General features: G+C 42.3%; 1 protein-coding gene across 2 annotated transcripts in view; it reads left to right on the top strand.

The window, feature by feature from the left end:
• The window catches only part of dachd (dachshund d), a 92,147-nt gene that overhangs the window by 34,490 nt on the left and 43,329 nt on the right, over positions 1-14,328 (top strand). For both annotated transcript variants that reach the window (XM_086267732.1, XM_086267731.1), the window contains exon 2: positions 12,173-12,288. In XM_086267732.1, coding sequence (XP_086123858.1) covers positions 12,173-12,288 — 116 coding nt within the window. The remainder of the gene's footprint in view (positions 1-12,172; positions 12,289-14,328) is intronic.

Genomic DNA, 14,328 nt, shown 5'->3' with positions numbered 1-14,328 from the left:
TGTAAATTTATGGTGCACTCCGAGCGGTTAGCATAATTGCCGGGAATGCAGTCATTTCAGCGGGAATGTGGGAATTAGGGCAGGAGAGAAAAGGAAAGCTGTTGGTGTGTTAATTGAATTTCATAAGAATCCTTTCACAGCAGCAGCTTTGCCTTGTTCGTGGGGCAGCGTGGACACACAGGACTCAAATTGAATTTTCACGCTAAACATTTTTCCCCCCTAGTACTAATAACAAAAAAAACCCCAAAACAAAACAAAAAAATCAAGTGTTTGTCTAAATAAACCTTAACACTAGGAATTAGAGACGTAGCTTTGCTTTAGCAAACAGTTCATTTTTCATCTCTCTGATCTCACAAATAGAATAAGTGAAGAATAACAGGGGGGGGGGGGGGGGGGTGTTCTCTGACGGAAAAAATAAAAACAGCTTTTCTTCCTCATCTGCATTTAAAGTACAATTTACATGCAATTAAATTTGATTAATTAGACACACTAACCTCTGCCAGTCCTGTGTGCTCATAATGTATCATGCATTTCAATGTCAACCAACTCATGTTTGCTTCAAAACTTCTTCTTTTTTTTTTTTTTTATCGAGAGCCGTAGTTATGTTTCCTTTTACACAAGGGCATTAAAATATTATCCCGGTATTTAACATATTTAACTCTTTGAAGTAATGCAGTCTTGGCTTAAGGGTGCCTACTTGAAGAAACAAGTGCAAGCGTACGCTCTGCACTCTGTTTTTTATTTTGGTTTTTTTATATCCAGAATGGCATTTATGTAAAGTTTGCCCTGTTAGCGTAGAGGGGCAGCTGGGGCAGCGACTGCAGAGATGCTTCAGTGTCCAGAAGTTTCCATGCAGTGATTAATAGGAGAGGTAATGTAGTGGGGAAATGAGTAAACACTCCCTTGCTCCTGGCTTTGTGCTTCAACGGCTTGATGACAAGGGCAGAGCAAGGTGAGAATTAAACAGACCTGCAGAAGAAGAGAAAAAGAAGAAAAAAAAATGGGAAAGAGCAACGGGCTGGAGGGGAGGAGTGAAGCATGACAGACCTGGGCAGTGAGTAGGAGTGTGGAAAAAAAAAGGGGGGGGGGGGGAGAAGAAGGCCGCCTTGACAAAAAGTAGAAGTGGAAGTTTCTCCTGAAGAAGAATAATTAAAAGCGCTCAAGGGAGGGCAGTTTTAATTTCACATGTAAGGGGCTAAAGATTTCATTTAAAGGCGCGGCGAGCGGAGAGGAGGTTAATAAGATGAACAAAGCAGGGAATGTGAGAACATACAGTGTGAGGAAGCGCGTTGGACTTTCACCTGACACGTTTTTAATTATTGAACCTCTGATATTTCTCTGTTGAAGAGAGAGGGTGTAAAAAAAAAAAGAAAAGGAGAAGATTAACTGATTAATAGTCATAGTGACCAATTACTCACTCGCGAGGAAATAGATTTAACTTCACCGGAGCAACACTTGTCTTCGGTGGCAAACGTCAGAGTGAAGCGCTGCTTCCAACACCAAAGCTAAAAGCGTACTCTGGGTTGCTCTGGAAGTTTCAGTGGCTGCCCACTGGGAACACAACCGGAGCGTTGCATAATGCCTCCTTCTAAAAAAGTGAACTTGCTTCTACAGTCGAATACGCACTCTTGATCACTGAAATCTCACTCCATTAGTGCTATCTGAAGTTGATGTATCCCAATTATCATAATAAGATCGGCTTGGTCCCGTACTCCACGGGACTCCAAACTCTCTTACTGCCACAAAATGATCAAAAGGACTTTGTGAACTAGACCCAGAGTCCCAGCTGTGGGCTGCTTTGTTTCAGTAGTGGTGAAAAAAAGAACTTTAATTGAATACGATGTATTTCTTTTGCTTGTACTTTTGGGCCTAAGCAGTAAGAAGAGATGTGCCAGCTCATCTTCACCAGTTACGCACGTGCAAAAAGGCGCTCCTCTTTTCTCAGATAACCATTGAAGAATATAATACAGTTCGGTGTTTGCCGAAGCGGCACCGCCGGCTGTGGACTTCCTCTCCGTAAAGCCAAACAGTTTGCTCAACAGGTCCCGGGGTGTGTCCACTGCGCTCCTCCCTCTTTATGAAATCCCAAATATTGTCAGTGCAGAGCATGGGAATGACTGTAACACTCCAATCCCAAAATCCCTTTCGCCTCCCGCCACCACGTCACACTGCGCGCACACTGTGTTTGACACTTATGTATTATATGTTTATCAGTCTCTAATGAAACACTGACAAGTTCCCTACACAAGGGATACTGTGTTCCATTAATAGCCCTTAACGAACCTTGGGCACTCACGAAAAGACTGGTCCTATTGCAGCTGACAGCAGTGGGGCCCTCAGCCCCGGCCCCCTGGAGAGAGAAGATATTAAGCGTTAGCAGCGTCTGCGCTCCCTCCTTCAGTCTCCTTCTCATTTCTCTCCCTCTCTCTCCCTCTCTCCTATATGCATCTGTCTCCCTTGGAAGTAAAAGGTGTCTCATTCCATTTCTTCAGGCACACGTTACTTGACCACGGTGTTTAGCGGCGAGCTTGACAAAGAGAACAGTGTCAGTTAATTTGTCAGAGAGCATTTGTGATTGATTTATTCATCTAGGGCTCAACAAATGTTTGTACTGTGATGAATTCCCCGAACCATAATTTACTCTTAGCGCAAATTAAAGTCAGACCTGTGATCGCACACATGCCTACAAACACGTATGCGCCATTTAATTAGAAAGGAATAGTTTATTCTGACTTATTGATTTCAGTTGAAAAAAACAAAACAAAAAAAAACGTGTTGAAGAGATTTTTTTTTTAATAATTTCAGCTTATTGGCAAACAAACTTTAGAGTTTTGTCGCCTAATTGCGAGGTTCTCGTGCTTCTTTTCAAACGTGACAAAGCCTCTTTCTTTTGCCTCGGCTTTGCTCTAAAAAGCTGCGCACATGATGCCTGTGATCTCTCTATTAGAATGTGACAAAACATTTGTTCTCGCTAGAAATAATGGCCTGTAACATCCTCTAATGTGATTCACAGTTTATTTGCAAGTCCATCGCCGTGTTGAACAAGGGGGTTAGAGGCGCGTCACACATATGGATAATTTTAAGCAGATGCATCTGGTGTGGCTACCACGCTATGATTAGTTTCCAGAGCGTCTGTGAGTGTGTAAACCATTGCCGACGTGGATGAAATATAGCCCAGGTTCACTGGGAGTGCAGAGAGAAGAAATGTACCCCATCTGTAATACACTGTGTAGACTAATATCAGCTCCTTTTCTGTGATATTGCAGTGAGATATCGATCTGGTAAAATTGTCCCATATTGGAGCTGTCTGTTGTGATATTCATCATGCTGTCACCTCTCCCCAGCACCTACGCGTTATTAGAAACCCGGGTTTGAAGAGGTTGAAGGGTTTTAGTCTCCGAGATGTAGCAAACAATTCATCATGAGAGAGGGAGAGAAGGAGAGCGGGAAAAGAATTCAGGTGAGGTGGTTCTCGGGTAAGATTTATGTCTCGTCAAGCTGTACATTAAGAATTATATTATCAAGCGAGAGCACACCGGCAGCAGCAGCAGCAGCAGCAGCAGCTTCACTGCTATTTGCTGAGTAGGCCTATTTGCTGTCCTGCCAGGCTTAAATGGAGTTTTAGCTTTCAAGAGAAACCCCCAAAGTCTCGAGGAATGTAGCGTCTCGCCCAAACAGAGTTATTTGTGAGGTGCGCGGCACCTTGTCGAAAGCAGTTGTCATGTGTGTGTGGGAATTTCAGCGAGCCTGACGTTTTATTTTGTGCTCCGTGCCAATCACTCGTCAGAAACGACGCCTGTAACTTGGAACGTGCCACCTTCAGCTTGGCCCACACGTCAGGTTGGGACTCCGGGTTTGAGTTCTTGTTATTTCCTCTCTCTTCGCTCGCAGTCAGTGATTCTTCCGGAAGGATCACAGAGATGTATACAGACGGAATCCAATTCTTCCGTGTCTTGCAGAGGAGTCAGGCTTTGATTCGTCTTTAACTCAGTACAAATGCTCGTCTGGGGATGTGCAGGCTGGGGGTTCGCTCTGAAGTTGCTTCTCTCTCTCTCTCTCTCCCTCTGTCTGTCTGTCTCTCACTGGTAAGAATGTGTGTGCGTGTGTGTGTGCGTGCAGGCTAGGCTGTGCTCTGTTAGCCACAATGTTATTGCTGTAAACAGCATTTAAAGCACAGCTGGCCAAATTGATCAGGACCTGCGTTGGAGTGAACTTGAGCAGCCAAGAGTGGGGCTGCATAAACAGGGCTGCTTGTATCTAAATATGCAAACACTCTCCCAGCAGTCGGCACTCAGGGGAACAGACACTGTTACTTCTAATGGAGAAACACTGAGGAACAGTGAGAACCAGGCCTGAGCCCTAACCTTTCCATGTGTGCACACACACACACGCACACAGAGGAAAAAGAGTACAGGAACATTTTTCCTGATTATGTAAACATTTCTTTTCCTCGCCAGATCATTTTTGGACTCCTCCAAAGTATTTACTTTTCATTAATTATTGAAAAAAAGAATGAGGGGAAAAAACAGAATAAACAGTAGATAATTTTTGTTTAATGTTTCACACAGGATTCCAATCCTCAGTGCAATTAATGCTAATCACCACGGTCTTCCTGTTTAGCTTGAACGTGGAATGTGTTTGTGAGCCGCCGCTGTCTCTTGTGCTCCGTCTCTCGTTTTCTCTGCGCCTTTTTTCCTCCTCCATCTCTGCCGTTAGCCACCGTGTCTCCTCGTGTTATGATTACATCACCCTTTCTGTCTATTGTGTCCATTTGGACCCGTAATTAATCACATCCGACAATCCGACGGTCCTATTCCCAAAGCTTAAAAGCCCTATATATATATATGTATGTATATGTAGAGATAGAGTGAGAGAGTTAGATGGAGTGCATCAAGTATGTTGGAGGTGCTTACCATTTGTAGAGTACAGTATATTAATTGCTTATCGGTTTTTGATTTCAGAGTCATTTAGAGTCAATCGAACGTATAATTTTCACAGCTATTGTTCTTTGGGGTTTGTTAATTGTCACCCCACTGGCAGAATTAAAAGCAAATTAAAAGCCTTAACTATTGACTCTATCTGAAGTCACTCTCCACAACAATTTCACAAAACAATGGGGAGGATTAATGAAAATGCAGCTTGATTTCTGTTCTCCAAAGCTTTTGCTATGGGGAACCAATTAACTACCCTTCAGGATGACTTTCACTTCTAACTGCTGGTCTGTTCCACTGCCAGAAACTGGGATTAATTCTCAATTAATCCCTCCACCAGAACAACTCTGCCTTTGTCTGCTGGGGAGGACATGAGCATACAACACCGAGGTTACCCCAAGCCTGTTTGGTGGAGGAACTCCACCCCTCCTAAGATTGATACACCCTGTAGACTAGCTCTTCTCAAGCTGAAAATAAGAGCCATTAAAAGGGAATGGTTGACAATGATTTTTGTTTTAGGATTTTGAGCTTTATTAGCCATGCATATTAATGAGTCAATTAATTCCATTCGTCCTCGCGAGTGGCCTGTTTGTGTTTGCCTGACCTTTTATCTTAGATGCGTTCACGCTCCGCTTGGTTTAAGCACTTACTCCATACTGCGTTTCCCATAGCCTCATGTCCAAAAAGGGAGTTTTTATGTGTTTAGCACTAAGATCCCCCCCCCCCCCCCCCCCTTTTGTTTTCTCACTGCAACTCTCTTTCTCATTGGTCCACCCTCCCCCTCTATCTTTTTTTGTTTTTTCTTGAGCTTTCTCCCTCTGTCAGAATGCCTGCTGGATGTATTCTTCTCTAAATGTGACAGGAAATATGCTATTATAGCATGCAGAATATTTGCCTGATGGGATTTGCAATAAAATTACTACATTTCCTTTCCATTAGGATCTTTAAAACCCCTCTCTCTAATTTATGATTACCATGGCAAAAAGACATGTTATATACATAAAGACCAAAGTAGCCTCCAGTCCACATTTAGCCCATCCTGCTTTCAAAGTTAGTTGAGAGGACAGGAGAAATAATTGAAAAGTGCAGCTGGACTGTGTACAATCTTGTAAGGGATGCCTAGAAAATGAGATTAATCAGTGCACAGACATTGTGGGGAAAAGTTTGCAGTGAATGCCTGACAGTCGTGCTCTTTCTCTCATTTCAAATGTTGGCAGGCTAGCAGGCAGCTCCAAGGGAAATGCGCTCCTTTCATACTTGAGTAATTGATGAATTGTATGCAATATGCAAATGAGAATCCATAAATCTTATGAATGACAGCTTAATTTATGTGAGCCTTAATGAATGCAGGATTAGATTTTAATTAAATATCCTCAAAGGCACCCTGACTGGGTAAGTTTTAAAAGCCTTGTTTTGAAGACTTGTTTCATATGCATCGCAGTTCATGAAAAAGAGAGATCAGTGAGAGTGGTTAGATGAAATTTCCTAGCAGTTTGAAGATAAGACCTGTTCTGTTTTGCTAACCAAAGGCACTTGCAATTAATAAATATTGGAGCCAAATCATATCTACCAATCTCATTTAGGCTTTCCTGGAACTGCTCATTCTCATACATTTGATTAACTGCATTTACTTTAAGCGCTATCTGATTTCTAACATTTGGTACAGTATCTTTTTAATTAAGAGAATCATCCATTAGGCATGGAAAAGTCAACCAATTAGGCTTTCCTCATCAGTTCCCGTGATGTAGGAAGTCTGCTTACTCATTATCAGAGTCTGTTCATGTGGTGCTAAGCAATCTTAGACTCTGTAGTTATGGGACGTACAATTATGAAATCAGCTTTTAACATTAATGATGCATGGGAATAATCAGCAGTTTATCGCATTTCAGATCTTTTTTTAGATTCGGTTTCACAACCGAAAGGCTTCAAACGGCTCTAATAGAGAGCGATTACAGGACTAAGCTCTTTATAGCTGCCGTAACATCGGTCTTCTCTCAAAGTCTGCTTGTTTCATTGCACGGGCTCGAGGACAGCGGAAGGAGCAAAACCGGCTCCGAGTTCCCCCGTACCGTCAGACTCTGCGATCGTCTCACCCAGCGTGGTCCTAATCAGGCCTGAGCCCAGACAAAGGCATCAGGAAGGCACCCACTCTCCCAACTACCACTGATCTCAACCCCGCACATTAGTCCACACAGGGATCAGAGCACAGACAGCACTTTAAAAGGGGTTTTAGTGGGATTGATGCTAACTCTCTCCCGCCTTTGATTTCACACCATTTGATCTGTGATATATTGTTCCGTAACAAAGGTTCACAGTTTGCAGGCGGATGCAGCTGTTCCTAACCCTAATAAATAAAAGTCTGTTTTTCTTTCCTTTTTTTTTCTCTTTCCTCTTCTCTCTGCTCGCACTCAAACTCGCTGTAATCCAGCTATCTAGATCAGATAAGTGCCGTGTGGCTACCTGTGCGAGGCGTTGTTTGACAGGTGCAAGGGGGAAGCTGATTGAGATAATCCAAGAATAGGTTCAATGCAAATACAGATACAAGATGAGGGTAAGGATAGATGGATGCATGAAAAAGATGGATGAGCGAATGCATTCCCATGTATCACACGGTGACTCTGAGATTATGATCATCACAACGAATAGACTGCCAAGGTCAGCAGGAAATATAAATCATCTTTTTTTTTTTCCTTCTTTTTCCCCGTTTTGTTGAAAGCAACATATAGCCCTGTCATTCTCGCTGGTTTTCATTTTGTCAAGTTGCTACGCTTTCTTTGATACACGCACGCTCGATTCTCAGCTAATTTGATTGTAGATTTTGAGAAAATCTCGAGAAATGCTACGCTGCTTATTCACCCAGAGATACTCGGTTTGAGAGAACGGTCGACACTTTTGCTCAAACAGTGATTTCGATGAGCAAATGTAAAATTCTTTATTACTCTTAAAGTTTAATCAACAAACAAATGTAAAATTAAAGAGCACAACTTCCTGTTCCTTCTGCGTTTGCTAGCATTACACTTCTCTTGTCCAGCAGACCAAGTTTTTTTTAACACAACTCATTTCTCAAATTAAAGTTAAGCATCGCACTATTTTTTTCCCAGACAACAATGTTATCTGACCTGTGGGGATTTTAAATTGGCAGTAAGACAGCACAGACATGTTATTCCTATCTTTTTTTAAAAACATAGTTAACCTCTCAGGGGAGTTGTGCGCATATTTTTAAACCATTTGATGAACTGAATTAAAAAAAAAAAAAACAAACCTCCAAAAAAACCAATGCACTCATCATATTCAGGCCCCTGATGGGTTCAGGGCGTCTGAATTTCTGCCTGACCTGGCACTTAAAAGGTAAGAAACTGCTTTGTTTTATCAATAAGACCTTGTTTTCATGGCTGGTCACCACCCCAGCAAACCAATCAATGGGGCATGCTCTGCTATCGCTGTGAGAGAAATGAAAAATAAACCCCAGATAATCCTTCAGTTAAAAGGTTACTCAGGGCGATAAAAGCTATTTTGTTAATTTATTTACTCTCTGCACTGGAGAGATAAAGAAAAGGAACAATTAGGGAATTCTAGGTGAGAGATTTTAAAAGGGCAATGACATTGGGTTAATATTTTATAAGACCTGATTGGCAGAGACCTGGAGAGGCCTTTTGTTTACACAAGCCCCAGACGAATGATTCACTCGCTTGTTTTGGCCAACCGGGCGGAAATGGAATAAATATCTTCATCCTTAGCTTTTAGAAACGTCAAACAAAAGACTGCGATAAAAGGTTAATGGCTCAATCATAACCACCAGGAAATAATATTATGCTCTTTCTCTGCAAACTCGAGCCACTATTGACATAATCAGGTTGAATTCCTAAAGATATCCGAAGATGGGGGGAGCGGATGACTTCTGTGTGTAACTGAATCCACTAAGGGAGTGTGCTCACTTGGGCTAAACATTACATTTGTGGTTTCAATTGATTTATAACAGATCGTAATCACTGCATTAACAGCGTTCTGGGTAATAAGATCTCAGTCACTGCTTCCGTTGTCAGAAACGAGACTGATGGCGAGATGTCAGAATTTTGCCGTGAGATCAAAAAGCATCCTGATATCTCATTCGATATTATGCCTCTTATTATACCTATCACCCCGTGTTGGCTTCCTGTAAACGGGGTGAGAACGTGAATTTAATTATTGTGCTTTTATTGCATTGTAGTGCTGAAATTGGACTCGTGTGGAGTGTATTGTTGGGCCCCGTGTAATCTGATTGCCTGCGCAGCGTAGTGTGTTGGATAGTATCAGGTTCCAGCCGACTCTGCTGGGTCAACACACGGCCGGGCCATTAAAGGAAGTCTGGTTCAGGGAAAGTTCACCAGTATTTTCTTTTCACCATAGCAGCAAAACAAGAAAAAGGGAGAGAATAGATGTGTAACATATTTGTGGCCCCAGCCCAAAGCTGGTGGGGCCTATTTTGCTTCCTTAATTGAAGCCAGAGAGATATAAGGGGGTCTGAATATCTTAACCATAAATATAAATAAAGCATGAAATAAAATTCTTTCATGATTGACCTCTAGAACAGAAATAAAGTTGTCCAAACAAGCCCCAATTTGGAACTCAGAGGCTCTTATTTCCTGAAACGTTTCGATTTTTTTAAGCAGAGAGAGAGAGAGAAAATTTAAAAATAAAAGATTAGAAAAGACAACAGCGGATAAGAAATGTAGCAAAGGTACACAAATTCCAATCATAAATCCAGTTGTGCTATCTTTTTTTCTGCAATAATGGCCTAGTTTGGAGCTGTTTCTGTGCCAGGCTATTTAGGGAATCAGCATCTGCTGCTTGATAAATAGCCTGGCTCTTTTGTTTGAGGCCAGGTTGAGTTCCTCCCTGGACCCGGCTTATTAGCCTGGATGGTTCTGACCATCACAGATCCGTATGCCTGGGAAAATGTGGCGCAAATCGTTCGGGAACATTATACACGTGCAGTCTTTGGAAACGTTGAGCAGAGGAGCCACTTCACCCCCTCTTTAATAAAGTGTTTGCCATTTCTGCAAATGTAGACGTCTACTAAGCCATAAGGAAAGGAGACAGTAGCATTAATTTTCTGAGAGGCTTTCCTGTTGCTCGGAGGTTCCTCAGTTCAAAGCTCCATTTTCAGCTGGTGTATTGCTTTCATGGCTCGCTGGTGTTATTTGTGTGCAGGCTGTAGATGAAATGCTATCCCTTTAAACACACGGGACAGAATCTCTCGCAGCCTATCCAAACATTACCTTTACTTAACTGGGCCTTTGTACCCGAGTTCACATCCTTTGACATGATCTAAGGTTGATGTGACATTTTTTTTGTCCATTTGAGGGTCCTTTTGCTTTTAGTATTGTTAGTAAAAAGCCTTTTACCCATCACATACCCTCTATTGAGGTCTTTCATAAATAATTCAGCCAGAGTACAAGTGAAAGTGATGACAGCAAAACTGTCTGCGATCTCTCCCTCTCATAAGATCAAAGAGGTTCTTCTATAGAAATAGGAATTACGTTTCCAGACGTTCCTAGGTTGAGCGGGCACTCGTTTCTCTTTCCACCTCCCTCTTTTCTCCCTTTCCCTCCTCTCGCTTTCTGCCGCTCGCTCTCCCTCTTGTTACTTCTTTCTATCACTCTCGTACTTCCCCTCCAAAGGGACACAGTTGGGTGAAGGTCTGCTTTTAGTCCTAAAACCTCCATCGCCACTATATGAGAGAGTCAGCACATTCAGACAGATAGAGTGAGTGCACTCTATTAGCAGGAGTGAGGTAAATAAACCTCGCAAGATATGGCTGAATAAATTTCGACTGGCGTCTGAACTAAAACACACTGCGTCATTCTACAGATACCGCCTTTGGGAAATACAGTGAAATGTACTGTAACACAAACAGCCTAGTGCTTGATAAAGTCTAGAGAAAGACATTATTGTTACATTGATTGAATCTAGATTGTTCTTGCAAACACCTTTTTTTTTCTTTTTAAAAAAATGGTGTAATTCAGTCTTCATATTAATTATGACTGTTTAAGTGTGAACTAACTTTACCTGCAGGAGATGAATGAACAAAGAAATGTCTCGTACCTCAAAAGAAAAAAAAATATATGTATATAAAACTGATATATACATATCACTATCCATCCAGCTTTTCTCCTGTAGTTTCAGAACACTCTGGAAACCTTTTGGTGTTTTAAAAACGAGTCAAACTCACTTCTTGATAGAGAGCGCTCGGTATCCCGGTAAAGCTTGAAATGGACTATTGTATGTGAAATAATGTATGAGGCCAATATGTCACCTGTGTCACGTCACCATAATTCATCTTCAGCTGAGACATCCAGCCCCTTGTTCATAAAGAATATACCTCTATAGAATCTCGGCCCATTACATGCTCATTGTGTTGTTGTTTTTTTCAGCCTGTAGGCTTTTCTTTGTAACTATAAGCCAGCAAAGTAGGTATTGATTGAAACTCGAAGCTGTATTAATAAGTGAATGAGTAAGATGTGTGGAAAGTCAGGGGTGTATCTGCTTTGAAGGCCTTTTCTCCTCCACAGTAAGGTGGCACAGTCATTTATCACGGCTGGATCTGTGCCCCTCGTTTGGTGTAATAAAACTCCCCCATCAGAACCGTCCAACAGGTCTGAATCACTCTGTCACACCACCTTCCAGCTAAGGCACGCATTAAATCAAGCAAGCAGAACATTTCCTAAGGCAGCCATTGCCTTTTAATTTCCTGAAGAACCTTAAAATATCATTCATTACCAGAACTACACATATTTGGTTTTTAAAAGTCTCATAAATCAATAGTGGCCTGACTGCAATAATTATAACAAGTTAACATGTAATTTCCAGGCCGAGGGCCGCGCGCTGGATTTTAGCATATGCAAACGAGGCAATTCAAATAGTGTGGGGATATTAATATGGAGGAACAGGTAACGAGGTACGGGTTATGAATTATGCATCAAAAAGTGGTTGATCTTCAATAAAGGAAATGAATTCACCGTGTAATCTAATTAGTTATGGAAGTCTATTATGTTGAGCTGCAGAAAGCAACTGTCCTTGAAAAGAAATTTATTTACAGTACATGTTAGCTCTTTGGAATGGAATTGCATTCTGGAGTGCTCCAAATGTTAACACTCTCCCACCACCGCCACCACCACAAAGCACCAGACCAGCACTACCCACACGGCCCCTCCTCCTCATTTCTCACCCGACTTCTTCCCTCTTTCTGCCCGGTGTTTCAGCTCCAGACCCGGCCGGCCTCCGAAGAGAACCCAGAGTGTGACATCACCGGAGAACCCCCACATCATGCCCCACTCAGTCCCCGGCCTCATGTCCCCCGGCATGATCCCGCCCACAGGTATGGTTTGGTCTGTATCTCTCTGTCACTGTTGCTAAGGCTCTGATTCCCTCTGTCTAGGTCTCTTCCACACACACAAGCGCACGCATGCACATGCACGCTCAGCCTCCCCACGAGTGGCCTCCCCGCAGCTTGTCCTCGAAATGGCAACCAGTCCAAAGTGACACATGCATCCAACCACCAGACACCAGCCGCTCACTCGTTTACCAAAAACAGATCCTCTGCTGTCCACCCCCCCCCCTCCCCCCCCTCCCCCCCTCGCCGGAAACAAAGAGGAGGAGAATAGATTGGAGTGGAGATCTTTTCTCTCAGATTATTCCAGTAGATGTTGCATTTTGCCTTGAGTGCATTCTAATTAGTGCGATTAAATCCACTCCACTGGTATATGTACATAGGCAGTGGTGATGCTAAAGCAAGCTTATCGCCACAAGAATCAACAACAACCGTTTGTGCCCTAACTTACCCCCGGGCCAAGTCTTATTGCAACTAATGCTTTTGTTCTATTTGTGGCTGGCTTCATTGTGACTGCTTTGATGTTGGTGGCTGTAAGTGCTCTGCTTTGCATATTCTGCTCTCCTTAGTGATACGTCTTTAATGATATTACGCTGTCGAAAGGAGCTTTGTGCATTCTATTTAACCGACTATTCATTTTTTTTTTGCACTTTTGCAAAGAGATAAAGCACCGCAGCAGATTTTCCATAGTGAACTTGAACACTTTTAATGATCCCACTGAACTCATTTTAATTCTGTTTGTTTTCGTATTCGTTTAAGAGCCACCCACTTTGAAATTCACTACTAAACGCGGGTGCCGGTTCAGTGCAGGCCAGTGCTTTGAACTGTGGGAACAGGATGAGGTCACTGGCTATCTGCGCAGCAGTATAGAAGGCAAACTTAAAGGCTGAAGTGAACACAGAGAGGGACAATGATGAGAAAGACCCATGTTATTTAGTGGAACATAAAGCAACAGAAAAGCCTTTTGATATCATCCCCTTTAAGCCCAGAGGGACTCTATGATCTTGACATTTAGTCAGGGTATTCAGGGGGCAGCGATAAAGTAATTGAGGTTTTCTTTTTTTTGGTCTTCTCATAACTGCCTTAAGCTTCCTAACTGTGGCGAGATGGAACTTTTTGCACCAGTTTCTGTGTCGTAATTAAACCATTTATTGTTTTGATGATAGTATTAAGCATTAAACGTCAAGGAAGTTACAGACTTTGACAGATTAGTAATTAAGTATAATTGACCACACATAAGTTAGCATCTAAGTAGGCGACTAATTGATCTCCCTGTCATGTCCAAATGTTCTGATTGATGATAAAAAACGACATTGAGAGACTGTCTTAAATAGTTACACCATCGTGTCATGTCACATTAGTTCATTTTTCAGATGAGTTAGCGCCTGCACAGAAAGACAGAATACGGGCCGACAGCTCTTCCCGAGGCTTCACCAATTCTTCGAGCCGCCCACAAAATAGCTGCGCCCTTTTTCATTTGGGCTGCGGATGAAGAGCGCACAGTGTTTGGTTCACAGTAACATGTCATCCCTCTGCTGATGTTCCAAGGAGATAAGCAGCATTAACAAATATGGTAATAGTGGTTAACTATTGCTCAAACTGGCAAAAAAGTTTCATCTTGAGATCGAAGCAGGAAGTTGTTCAATTATCTCATCTCCCAGCTTTAAAGAGCAGCATGACAGGCACTTACTTAACCGTTTTACAGTTTTCCCTTTTATTTTATTTCTTTTTTTCCTTCTTTTTTTTTTGGCGCAGCTCTTTTGAAGCGTCAGACTTAAGGTCATAGATTTAAGTTCGGTGGCTGTATCGGTCACATGTGAGAAGTGCATGAGAAAAAATGTCGTCTTCACTCATCAGGACCAGAGAGTGGATGTGAGACACATTGTTAACATACACCAGTTCCATTTAGAAATGGACGTTTTAATGTGCTGAGTTAGTGCTTAGTTTTACACTTAAGGACATGTGTGAAGGCACACGTGTGTCTGTGTGAGTGCCTGAACGTGTGCATACTTCATGCCCCGAGGAAGG

Source organism: Aulonocara sp. 'chitande type north' Nkhata Bay, linkage group LG16 (genome assembly GCF_057382095.1).
Source record: "Aulonocara sp. 'chitande type north' Nkhata Bay isolate Kocher_YH1m ecotype deep benthic linkage group LG16, A_spYH_male_GT1.1, whole genome shotgun sequence".
Lineage (NCBI taxonomy): Eukaryota > Metazoa > Chordata > Actinopteri > Cichliformes > Cichlidae > Aulonocara > Aulonocara sp. 'chitande type north' Nkhata Bay.
This window is presented reverse-complemented; position numbering and strand designations above follow the sequence as displayed.